We start from the raw sequence: 12,776 nt of genomic DNA, 5'->3' as shown, positions 1-12,776 counted from the left end.
CTGCCGGAGCAGGGTCACCTACAGTAGGTTGTAGAGGACCTTGTCCAGGCGGGTCTTGAATATCTCCAGAGAAGGAGACTCCACAACCTCCCTGGGCAGCCTGTTCCAGTGCTCCGTCACCCTCAGAGGGAAGAAAATCTTCCTCATATTCAGACGGAACTTCCTGTGCTTCAGTTTGTGCTCATTGCCCCTTGTCCTGTCACTGGGCACCACTGAAAAGAGCTTGGCCCCATCCTCCTGACACCCACCCTTCAGATATTTGTAAGCATTTATTAGGTCCCCTCGCAGCCTTCTCTTCTTCAGGCTGAACAAGCCCAGCTCCCTCAGCCTCTCCTCATAGCAGAGATGTTCCAGTCCCCTCACCATCCTTGTAGCCCTCCGCTGGACTCTCTCCAGTAGCTCCTCATCTTTCTTGAACTGGGGAGCCCAGAACTGGACAGAGTACTCCAGATGAGGCCTCACTAGGGCAGTGTAGAGGGGAAGGAGAACCTCCCTCGACCTGCTGGCCACACTCCTTTTGATGCATCCCAGAATGCCATTGGCCTTCTTGGCAGCCAGGGCACACTGCTGGCTCATGGTTAACCTGTCGTCCACCAGGACACCCAGGTCCCTCTCCGCACAGCTGCTCTCCAGCAGGTCCGCCACAAGCCTGTACTGATGCCTGGGGTTGTTCCTCCCCATGTGCAGGACCCTGCATTTGCCTTTGTTGAACCTCATCAGGTTCCTCTCTGCCCAACTTTCCAGCCTGTCCAGGTCACGCTGAATGGCAGCACAGCCTGCTGGTGTATCTACCACTCCTCCCAGTTTGGTGTCATCAGCAAACTTGCTGAGGGTACACTCTAACTCTTCATCCAGGTCATTGATGAAGAAGTTGAACAAGGCTGGGCCCAGTACTGACCCCTGGGGGACACCACTAGTTACCGGCCTCCAACTAGACTCAGCGCCGCTGATGACAACCCTCTGAGTTCTGCCATTCAGCCAGTTCTCAATCCACCTCACCGACCACTCATCCAGCCCATACTTCCTGAGCTTCCCTAGGACGATATTATGGGAGACTGTGTCGAAAGCCTTGCTGAAGTCTAGGTAGATAACATCTATGGCTCTCCCTTCATCTACCCGGCCAGTCATGTCATCGTAGAAAGCTATCAGATTGGTCAAGCATGATTTCCCCTTGGTGAATCCACGCTGACTACTCCTGATAACCTTCTTTTCTTCCACTTGCTTGTTGATGACCTCCAGGATAAGCTGCTCCATCACCTTTCCCGGGATGGAGGTGAGGCTCACCGGCCTGTAGTTCCCTGGGTCCTCCTTCTTGCCCTTGTTGAAGACTGGAGTGACACTGGCCTTTCTCCAGTCCTCCGGCACCTCTCCTGTCCTCCAGGACCTCTCAAAGAAGATGGAGAGTGGCTCAGCAATGACATCCGCCAGCTCCCTCAGCACTCGTGGGTGCATTCCATCGGGGCCCATGGATTTGTGGACGTCCAGATCGCTTAAGCGATCCCTCACACAGTCCTCCTCGACCAAGGGAAAGTCATCCTCTCTGTAGGCTTCCTCTCTTACCTCCGGGGCCTGGGATTCCTGAGGGCCTGCCTTGGCACTGAAGACTGAAGCAAAGAAGGCATTCAGTAGCTCTGCCTTCTCTGCATCCTCTCAACAGCATCTTGTCAGTTTGGAGGCAGCAGAGAAGAACAGACCGCACAGTGAAGGGCTCCGGAGCGAGTGATCGCACCGGGGAAACCTTTTCTCAGCGGCACAACAGCCGAGACAGCCGCCTGGCGAGAGAGAGCGTGCCCCCCCAAACCCCCCTCCCCCAAAGAAGAGCAGGGTCAAGAGTGACGGCGGCACCCTCCCCCCTCACAAAAGCAGCCCCGAGGGAGCACGAGCGACCCGCAGTGCGGCCACTAGGACAGGCAAACAGGGCCTGCCACGGCAGTTGGCACGGCAGCTGGCGCAGGCAGGGCCCCGAGGCTCGGCCAGCTACCAGGGTAAATTCAGCCGGTGGTCATCACTTGCTCAGCTAGTAGCTAGGGTCTCCACTCGCCTGAAAGCCGTCACCAGGCGGAATACGGCGACCCAGACAGAGCTCCCGCATAAACAGGCAGCTGTGCAGGTCTCTGGCTGCAGGGAGTGCCCGAGCCTGTCACTGGTATGGGAGGGCAGCAGGCAGAACGCCTGCGTGCGCTGTGACCAGGTGGATGATCTGCTCGTCCTGGTGGCAGAGCTCAAAGAGGAGGCAGAAAGGTTCAGGAGCATCAGGGAGTGCGAGGGGGAAATAGACTGGTGGAGCCATGCCCTGCCACCCCCGAAACAAGCGCACAGGATGGATGTTCCGCAAGAAGCAGAAGATCCCCTGCCCTCTCGCCACCAGGCTGAAGGAGAGCACCTGAGAGACAGCGGGGAATGGAAACGGGTCCCTGCTCGGGGCGGCAGGCGAATCCCCTCCTGGCCTCCCTCTCCACACCAGGTGCCCTGACGCAATAGGTATGAGGCAATGGAACCGGAGGGGCAGGCAAATGACGAGGCGGACGAAGGCCCACGCACGGGCTTGCCCAGACCTAGGCAGTCAGCCCCACGCATCACGACTGCCTCCACGAAGAAAAAGGCAAGATTCCAGTCTTCTAGGCTTTCCGGCATATACAAAAATCGAGAACAAAATGCACAACCGTAAAACCAGTCCAAGCTGAAGTGCTGGAGATTATTCGGCAAGTTTCCCATGCACTCTGAACCGATATAGGCAGGTATATTCCGGATGTCCCCAGTTAGAAAACACTCTCAGTTCCACTATTTGGAATGCGTTTTCACTTTTCTCCTGCAGAAGGAAAAAACAAACACACAAACCAGAGTTCGGTTTGGAGTATAAACAGGTGCAACTGAAGGCGCTTTCCTTCATTCCTGCAACTACCAACTTTGATTAATAACTGAGTGATGCCTTGGGAACCTTCTGCCACTTGGAACAGAACCTTCTTTGCCTTACAACCGGTTTGTTGGGGTTTTTTTTGTGAAGGGAGTCAGAAGCAGCATGAAGCAGACTCCTCATACGTTCGGTATCTTCACACCACTTGTGTCCACCTGGCACAAAACTTTCCTCCCCTCTAAACTATCCGAACCTTAGGTTTTGAGGCAGATCAGTAGCTACTTTCCACCTCAGTTTCTACAGTGCCCAACAGAGAATGAAGCCTTTTTCCTTCACTGCTCATTGTGCACTACCCTAGAAAATATGCGTGTGCTTCTTCTGACACTTGAAATCTTCTCATCCAGACTTACCATCACTGGAAAGGTCTGCAGTGGTTCTCCGTCTTGGTCGTAGACATACTGTCCTAGAAGCTTGCCGCCTTCTTGATATTCATTATCTAGACCCTACAACAACAGGAGAAAGACGTTTGCTTCCATCACATTTCAAGTCAAACCAAAGCCAGAAGCATGCCTACCTAACTGCCTGTCAACGCAAGTCTCTGAAACCGAGATCAGAATACTTCCCGTGGAACTTCATGCTTCTTCAGCCACAGCTCTGCATTTGACTTTCCTGAACTGCAAAGAGCTGTGCTATGTTTGTATGTTGCTGTTTTCATGGTCAAACCCCATCATTTCCATGGCACAACCAAGATCGCAGTGGACAATGTAAACTGCTCAGGAAAAACAAGAATGAGAAAACAGCAACATCACAAACAAGACGGAAGCCAAGATTCAGATGCTTGCAGACGGCGGCTTCAGCATTTAATGGAGCTAGACAAATGTTCTCAGGGATCACAGCTACACTCTGATGTAGCCTGTGGTCTTCTGTTCTGCAGTCCTGCCTAAGCAGCTGTGGTGCTAGTTAAAATCAATTTAAAACACACTGAAGGCACATCACAGACAAGATGCAAAGCCAACACTGGGGAGGGAGAGGGTAAGCAGTAGGAGTGGTGGAAGGATGGAACAGTTCCAGTGCCTGAAAGAACGATACCAAATCAAAAACAGTCACCTCCCTCCAAAAATATTTACTACTGTATAAAGCAGGAAAAAAAGAAACAGCTCCCTCAAAATTAGCTGCAACACTTCTTATTCCTAATCTCAAAGCTGATTACAAAAACAGCAATTTTAAAAGCAAGCAGTTTCTCTCCTTAGCTGTCCTCCCTTCAGTCCTTATTTTCCAAGATCTGCGCCACAAATATTCTTTATGCATACAAATATCCTCTGAAGTTCACAGACAGACTTACATATACTGCAAAGCTCCTCAGAGCACTGGAGATCTCTCCTGTTGCTGAAAGTGCTTTTGGGATGTGTTCCAACGTAAAGGCAGTCGGATAGATCTTCCTTGAAAGTCGAACTACGAGATACCCCTGTGATCCTTTGAAAGCCCAGCAGTTTCCTGGATACACGTCCGGCTAGACAGGAGGAAAGCGGAGAGAACAGGATGGAACACAACAGCAACAACAAAACCTGCAGCCACAAGCATTTTGCCAGAAAGAGTTGTGGCGAATTCTGAATTATTAGGGACAGTCTTAGAGAGTAAGTGGCAGAATATAATCTATTTGGTAGCATCCTTCAGGGAGACAGCACATCCACCCAAACAGCCAGCAGCGTTTTGAAGATCCGCCTGGAGACTACTTCACAACAGGAACCTTCCCAGTGCTCACACTCTGCAGAAGTCCAGTGTACCACCCAAGCCTCCTAGCAGGGTCTTTGTTTTGCTAGAAGACGACTTGAGCAGTGCCCAGGAACTACCAGAAGAATGGCACTCTTGGGAACATCGTTCAAAGGACCCGTGCCCCACAGTGTGTTGCAGACAGAAACATCCAGCATCCAAGAAACAATCCAAACCCCTCAGCACAAAATAACATTGCTGAATTTCTTCACTCGGCCTTTAATTACCTGAATCACCGCCCTTGGAGGCTGAGAGAGGTACCACAGAGGAATTCCAAAGAGGCTGATCACTGCTGTTTTGCTGTCATAGGTTTCAGAACAGCGAGCACTCAGAATGCTGCCACCTTAAAAAAGAGGTATCAGGTTAGCCGAAATAATTACTCATTTCTTCCTGAAGACTTTTCAGCCAGAGATTTGTACAAAGCTTCGTGAACATACCAGTTCTTTTCCTCAAAACCAACTAGTAAAGATACTGTTCAAGTCTAGTCATTGGCTGGGGATACAATGCTTCTATCAAGTACAGTGTTCTTTTCAGCATGTTCAAGGTTTTTCACCTCAGAGGGCTAAAACATACACATTTTCCCTAGCGAGTTCAGTGGTGCGTACACCCCACGCAAGCAGATCTTTCGACATTTTTAGTAGATACTATAAAATAACACGAATCGTGAAAGTGGAGTTTCCTCCACTATTTACCTCCAGATTCCAAGGCGAAATCCACCATACCAGTCTTGTCTTGAGAGAAAAGTTTCAGGGCATTGTTTACAATAGTCTGGACTTGCTACAGATATACACACAGAAGGGGAGAAAGGGAAGAATTTAATAATATCAACTGATAAAGTAATTGATCTATACACATCTGTATACATGTAGAATAAGCATCTTTTTGAGATGCTGCACTCCATCGCAAGTCTTTGAAAGCCTCTCTCAAGACAGAGGCCATTTTTAGTGCATGGTTTTTTGGCTTAAAATACAAATTCATACTGCATATTGACTGGTGCTTTCTTCAAAGGTTGCATTCTTTCCCCCACCTTCCCCAGACCCTGAGCTGCATTGCTTTGGTATGGCTGTTTTTTTGGGAATTCTGCAATTTTCAAGATAGCATACTTTGGAAAAAAAAAAACAACATTCGCAACAGGCAACAAGCAATGCTGTAAGCGTACGCTTCATCAAGCATTTTCTGTAGTTCTCCCCATTTCAATTCATGTTCTAAACATCTCTTCAAGTCACTGACATTTATATTGACTGCGATGCTCCAAAAAATGCCTAGAAAAGGACTCCTGACGGTTTTAGTTGAACTTGCGAGAACTTCAACTCACTCACCGCTTCTGTGATTCCACGAACCCCTGCATTAGTCACAGCCTTTGTTACTACTGCAGATGTTAGCTTTTGGCTTGTCACAGACATATGGAGAGCGATCTTCTGGAGGATCTGCAACTCTAGATCCCGCAGAAAAGGCTGCAAATCACTTTTGCTCACAAAATTGGACGCAAGCCTGAATCAAATGGCTAGCAATCTGCATTACTAAAACAGGATACGTCGATCACCACCCAAAAGCACCAACAACTGACTATCTTACCTTTTGCTCCAGTCTCACATCTTGAGGATGTTGACCCATCATATTTCGTATTAGCGTCAATGTTTCGCTTTTGTCACTTTTCTGGGCAACCTGATCTTGAAGGTTCTGGAGTAGAAGCATCACTTTGCTATATTTTTCATCAAGGTGATGGTATCTCTCAGACAGAAAGGCCATTTGCTTTTCCAGCTCACTTTCACGACCAGAAGCAAAGATGTTGATGGAATCCTAAGGTATACAGAATATTTTTTTAATATATGTAAAGATCAAGACATTTATTCACATTAGCCTTGTGTGTCAAGTAGTTCTTGCCAAATATTGAAGGCATGGCAGTTAAGAAGTCTTCCAAGATACCAGAGTTCTTCCCTAGACTGTTCTCCCTTACCTCTGGAGGTTGCACAGAGTGCAAAGAATCAGCCTGCGGTTCACGAACACGGAGAGAGTCCTCTGTTCTCTGTATTCTATCAATTTTGATCCAGTTCAACAAAGGTAATAGTGAGAAGCAGCCATCAAACCCCCAGAACCATATACCTAGATCACAAACAAAAGGCAAAAAGGGTGTTCAAGAGAATTCCCCCTGAAGACTGCTTAGATCTACAGGTCGTCTTCCTACTTCGTGACACAAGCTACCTTAAGTTTGCAAGCTAGACGTCACACAGCGCACACTACTCCAGTCTAAACAAAAATCAGTATGAGCCAGCTGTCAAACTGTGAAGTCAAGCACTCAAGCACATTGGGGAACATCCATCAGTACCGCTCACACCGTTGTATGGCAGGCAGCTTGCGCTTATGTCTCATGGTATATCCTCAATCTCATACTACTGCGTCCCTGGGACCTAGATCTCATTTACCAATTAAGACAGGCCATGCTCACTGAAGGCAGATGTAAAAAACTGCTTTTTATCTCCATGGAAAATATCTTGCCCTGTACCCTACGTACTACATACCACATTGTTTCCACGGAAGCCCAAGTTTCTTCCAACTTTTGTTAGATATTAGGCAATCTCGCAGTTCACAAACATGACGCTTGTTTTTGCACTGTCTTAGCAAGAAGTAGCAGCACTTTCTACACAGGGTAGGGAAGTTCTTCCTTTCTTATTCTCCCTAGTAGAGAGGATTTTCAATCCTGACTGTAAGTTTCTGCGAAGCTTCATCTTCTCCCCAGAGTAGTTTCTAAAGTTTTTAGGACATGCGAAGACATGAACCTGCTTTTCAGAAACAGCCCACCACTTTCAGCAAGTGTTCGAAACTGAGTTTGTTTATTTCAAAGAAGACAGCTGGCCTGGAATACTGTCAACTAACCAGTCTAAACAGCAGTATTTTAAGCAACTCAAGGATGGTCCAGAGCAAGGGAAAGACTTCGGATGAGTTGCTCAAAGAACCTAACCCCACTTTTACGGAGATTAACAACAATCAAAGCAATCGGTACACAACCTGCTCTTTGTGACCTCACTGATATTCTTATCAAGGGAGGTGAAGAAAAAAGGACTTCAGTGCATTTATGCACCCACTCTCACTTTCTAAAGAGCTCTACGAAATTAAATTGAGGGTATTCCTTTCACGGCAAGGGGAAGGCTACTGACTTGTCAGTACTTTGAAAGCTTGAATTGCTGCCCTAGTCACAAACAAACTTGCTCTTTTTTGCTTCTGCGTCTTCTTCACAAACCGAGAGCTCAACTAAAAACGCTCTCTTGGAACGGCTGCAGTAAGCATACACCGGTCTGTAGTATAACTAAGCGATTCACGTACCTAGTAGAAACAGGAGCGGCAGAAGAAACAGGAACAGCTTGTAGGTCTTTGGAAGGCATCTAGAGAAAGAGAGAGGAAAGTTCACATGAAACAACACATTTCTCCTCTTGTATTGTTTTATAACTGGGTAAATCATTTGCTCACAAAACACTTTTCTCAAAGGATACGCACCTCTTTAGAAGAAACACCTTGAGAAAAGACATCAGAGTAGCAAGTTGATACCATCCAGTTCTGAGTAACCTGTACATGCCAGAAGCTGCCCTCCCTAGAAGACAAAAAGTGGTAGCGCGAAATGTCATTACTGCGGCACGTGTTCAAAGGAACCAAGCAGAGGGACATGCAACTGTGGCCAAGAATGCTTTGCAGAGCAGAGAAATGCGTGAGCACAGCCAACGCATACATTTTTAGATTAGCAGATATGTCTGGCTTCATCTGAGGGACTGTAGATCTAGCAACCCAGTATTTTGCAAAGCATCTTGGTGACTGAAGTGTCTCAAATCATTTTCCTTTGCTGAATAAAGGGCACTCCACAGATTCTTGATGCCTCTGTCATTCAAGCTAGCGAACGCTCATCTCACAGGGAAGATGCTATCCCTCTAGAAGACTCCTGGAAAAACTGACTCTCACTAGAACAAAAATAAAATGTTAAAACCCCTTTATTCAAATCTTCTGCACACCAATACCTCATACCTTGCTTTCTTTTCAAGGCAGCTTTTCAACCTGTCAAGTGTACCAACTGCCCCAAAGTGGAATCAATTAACAATATGACTTCTTCTTTCTAACATACAAGGTGTATGCTGTCCCTACACCTTGTTTTTCCTAATAGGTAAGCAGTGTGCCAAGCTTGTACGAAAGCCTCTAGTGCATTGCTATCAGTATCGCCATCGCTAGTCACCATGGAATAAAATGCACTCGGAAAGAAAATGAAACCATAGTTAAATTTAGGGTTGCCTTCACCATCAAGACCTTCAAGGGGGAAAAAAAAAAAAAATTGGTCCCAAAAGTAAGGAAGCGCCACAATCAACTACGATATCTGACAAGAACTCCAAGTAAAAGTCCCACTAAAAGTCCCACTGATTTTAATACTGCAAAGAAAAGCCACTTTATGATTGGTATTGAATGCATTTTGCAGTCCACTACATGAACAGAAACAGATCCATACATTCAGACGTCAATGTAGTAGGGTAACAGACAGTGAAAAGCATTCTGCCACGGGAGCAGCAAACTAAATATGAATGACAACTGCACCTTTTCTTACCTCCCATCTGACTTGAAAGCAGCTAATTACAAGCTTATGCCGTTTCTGTTGCTTGGTAACTACTTCGGTACTACCGTATTTTAAGATTCTGTTTGAAGAGCCAGGTATTTGAAAGTTTCGAACACATTCTACTGAGATTGAAACAACTCCAGGGCACAGGCACACTGACTGGAAACAAATAGTCATTGACGGTTGGACTTGATGATCTTAGAGGTCTTTTCCAACGTACGATTCTATGATTCTATGATATAGTCATTTGTTGATCTTCTCCTACACAACACCTGGAGTATTGTCTACGTAAAGTATTCTCCTCTTCAACGAAAAAAGTAGGTTCCAGAAAAGCATACTTGTACCTCCTTGCAAAAACAAACCAGCCAGCCACAGACAAAAACCCCCTCAGGAAACACTGCAGTGCCACGAATTTGAAACTGTCAGGTGAAGGTATGTTAAGTTGAAACACACTTCTGGCTATGCACAAACAAGAGAAAGCTTTTCCTTTGGCTTTGCAAAGACAAGCTACGTGTTTACCATTCTTCAAATACAGTACTCTATGCACAGATGACAACAGAGAATTACATCTATACAATCTACGGTGCTGCATCACATATACGTTTGCCTGGCACATTCACTTGACTGTGCAACGCGTCCTGATGCTGACCACACCAGTAAATCAAGTTTACTCACTGGACTGTGAATTTCCAGCAGGCAGACATCTAAAACAAAAGAGTGAGTACGTGCACACGTCTGAGGGCAGAACGGAAACATGGATGGGGAAAGAGGAAAGATGAGGACACACGTTCATACACGCCAACCCAGAAGCAACTTCCCCACTTGAAGACACTTCAAGACCTCCCTACTTTAGCTACACTAGTTTAACTACCAGGAGTTTAAAAAAAAACAAGTGTTTTTAAAAGATTTCTTCATCTCTCAATCATTACAAATCTTTAACTCTGAACAAATCAAAAAATGGTTTTGTCTTTCATCCCTTTCTCTCTGGTTTATCCTACAGAGGCAAGTTTACAGGCAGACAAGCTTCCCATCATTACCCCAGGAACTCTACTCCGCACTTCGACATTTGATTCTCTCAGAACCCCCAGGAAAACTTACAATCAAGGCAAATCAGCAACACAAGGCAATCACTAACAGATTAAACAGAGGAATCGGTAGGAAAGAAACGTACTAAAACAGAAGTTTAGCCTCAAGCAGAAGCCTCATACTTACACTCGAAGGAAACACTGCTGCGTAGCTGAGCCGAGCTCCTTGCTACAGGGCACTGCGCAGCAGAAGACCAGCTTCTAGAACCACCCAGCATTGTGACCCAAGAATCTAAACGCTCCGGTGCTTTTCTCCAGTGTTCTAGGCTAGCTTTCTTAAGGCGTCTGTCCCTTCTTGGGCCACAGGGATGTACAGAGATGTCACACGTTATTTCCAACGTTCCTGGGGCTTTTGTTTCTAAAAAAATAATAAAAAAAAAGAGCTGAGCACAATATTGTCAATGAAAGCAGCTCCTTCTCCCCAAAATCCTAAACAAAAACACAAGCGTTAAAGACCCCAGAACATTACAAAGTAATAATGTCATTTGTATTGTAGAATCACGGGATCATTTAGGTTGGAAAAGACCTTGAAGATCATCAAGTCCAACCATGAACATAACACCGCCAAGTCTACCACTAAACCATGTCCCTGAGCACCACATCTACAAGTCTTTTAAATACCTCCAGGGATGGCGACTCAGCCGCTTCCCTGGGCAGCCTGTGCCAATGCTTGACAACCCTTTCAGTGAAGATATCTATCCCAGTATCTCCTCTAAACCTCCCCTGGCACAATCTGACAGGAAAAATTGTTCTAAGCATGCCCACAAAGTTATCAGGAACCCACTATTCTCTAATCGAGTTGTCCCCCAGTCCATTGCTATGACGAAGGTAACCCTTAGCCATCTGGGAGGGCATACAAAAAGCATTTCAGGTTGCACAGTGACTGTTGTTACCAGTCTCCAACTCAAAGCACATCTGAGCAACGTCAAAGCGAGTGCAAAAGTCACCTCACCTAAAGGTCCTCTGCTACTTTTGCATCCGATTTCTCCAGACTCCAAACCCAGCACGGACACATCAGCAGCACTGTTTTGCTACAAAACAGACAGATGCTGCTAGTGATGAACATATCGGTACAGAAAAGAAAACATCAACCAGAATTTTGTAGATTTAGTCTTTTCATCAACATCTACAGCTAAGGCACAGTATCAAGTCTCAACATTCCCTTACACAAAAGTTATAGTCATTTGATGGCATCAGAAGAGAAGCTTCCAGGAAAGCAAAACAGATGTGGTTACGCTGGGTGCGTGGGAAGGCTCTGGAAGGCCGGGCAGGGAAGGGCAGGGCGGCGGGCCGGGCCCCACCTGAGGAAGAGCGTCCGGTACATCTGGTGCGCCTCGTAGCAGTCGCCCTTCTCGACGCTGGCGCGCAGCTTGCCCTCCACGCGCTGCACGCCGCCGCGGTTCCTGCCGCCGCCTTTGACGGCTTCCTGCTCCGCCGCCATCATCGCGGCCGCCATCGACGCAGCTGAGGGAAGGGGGCTCAGAGAGCGGAATGAACCCAAGCCCCAACATCTCAGGCACGAACTGGGGAGAGGGTATTGCAGACCGCTGAGACCCAGCCGGGGGGAGAGAGGAAGGGGGAGAAGGCATTTGGCAACAAAGCCCCTGCGCCTGCCCCTCGGGCAAGGGGCACTCCTTGGGTTTTACTGGCCTAGCGATTGCAGCAGGTGATCAAAAATACAGGAAAGAAACTTTGATTTCTTCTTTCAAGCATTACGCGCGCTTTCAAAAATTAAAACTCTTTTCTTTAAACATCTCACAGAATCACAGAATCACAGAATGGTAGGGGTTGGAAGGGACCTCTGTGGGTCATCTAGCCCAACCCTCCTGCCGGAGCAGGGTCACCTACAGTAGGTTGTAGAGGACCTTGTCCAGGCGGGTCTTGAATATCTCCAGAGAAGGAGACTCCACAACCTCCCTGGGCAGCCTGTTCCAGTGCTCCGTCACCCTCAGAGGGAAGAAAATCTTCCTCATATTCAGACGGAACTTCCTGTGCTTCAGTTTGTGCTCATTGCCCCTTGTCCTGTCACTGGGCACCACTGAAAAGAGCTTGGCCCCATCCTCCTGACACCCACCCTTCAGATATTTGTAAGCATTTATTAGGTCCCCTCGCAGCCTTCTCTTCTTCAGGCTGAACAAGCCCAGCTCCCTCAGCCTCTCCTCATAGCAGAGATGTTCCAGTCCCCTCACCATCCTTGTAGCCCTCCGCTGGACTCTCTCCAGTAGCTCCTCATCTTTCTTGAACTGGGGAGCCCAGAACTGGACAGAGTACTCCAGATGAGGCCTCACTAGGGCAGTGTAGAGGGGAAGGAGAACCTCCCTCGACCTGCTGGCCACACTCCTTTTGATGCATCCCAGAATGCCATTGGCCTTCTTGGCAGCCAGGGCACACTGCTGGCTCATGGTTAACCTGTCGTCCACCAGGACACCCAGGTCCCTCTCCGCACAGCTGCTCTCCAGCAGGTCCGCCACAAGCCTGT

General features: G+C 47.4%; 1 protein-coding gene across 1 annotated transcript; it reads right to left on the bottom strand.

The window, feature by feature from the left end:
* Nucleotides 1–2,695: 2,695 nt before the first annotated feature.
* LOC142363197 (SUN domain-containing protein 1-like) lies at nt 2,696–11,753 on the bottom strand. The gene is made up of 11 exons (XM_075436071.1): nt 11,599–11,753; nt 11,082–11,140; nt 9,833–9,916; nt 8,796–8,911; nt 7,828–7,928; nt 5,944–6,115; nt 5,317–5,401; nt 4,852–4,967; nt 4,197–4,364; nt 3,265–3,357; nt 2,696–2,809 (listed from the first exon to the last, which is right to left on the bottom strand). Exons 1-11 carry the CDS (start codon nt 11,751–11,753, stop codon nt 2,696–2,698), a joined length of 1,263 nt encoding a protein of 420 aa, XP_075292186.1.
* Between the last annotated feature and the right edge of the window lie 1,023 nt (nt 11,754–12,776).

Source organism: Opisthocomus hoazin, chromosome 15, assembly GCF_030867145.1.
Source record: "Opisthocomus hoazin isolate bOpiHoa1 chromosome 15, bOpiHoa1.hap1, whole genome shotgun sequence".
Taxonomy (NCBI): Eukaryota; Metazoa; Chordata; class Aves; order Opisthocomiformes; family Opisthocomidae; genus Opisthocomus; species Opisthocomus hoazin.
The sequence above is the reverse complement of the archived record's forward strand: the minus strand, read 5'-3'. Positions and strand labels throughout refer to the sequence as shown.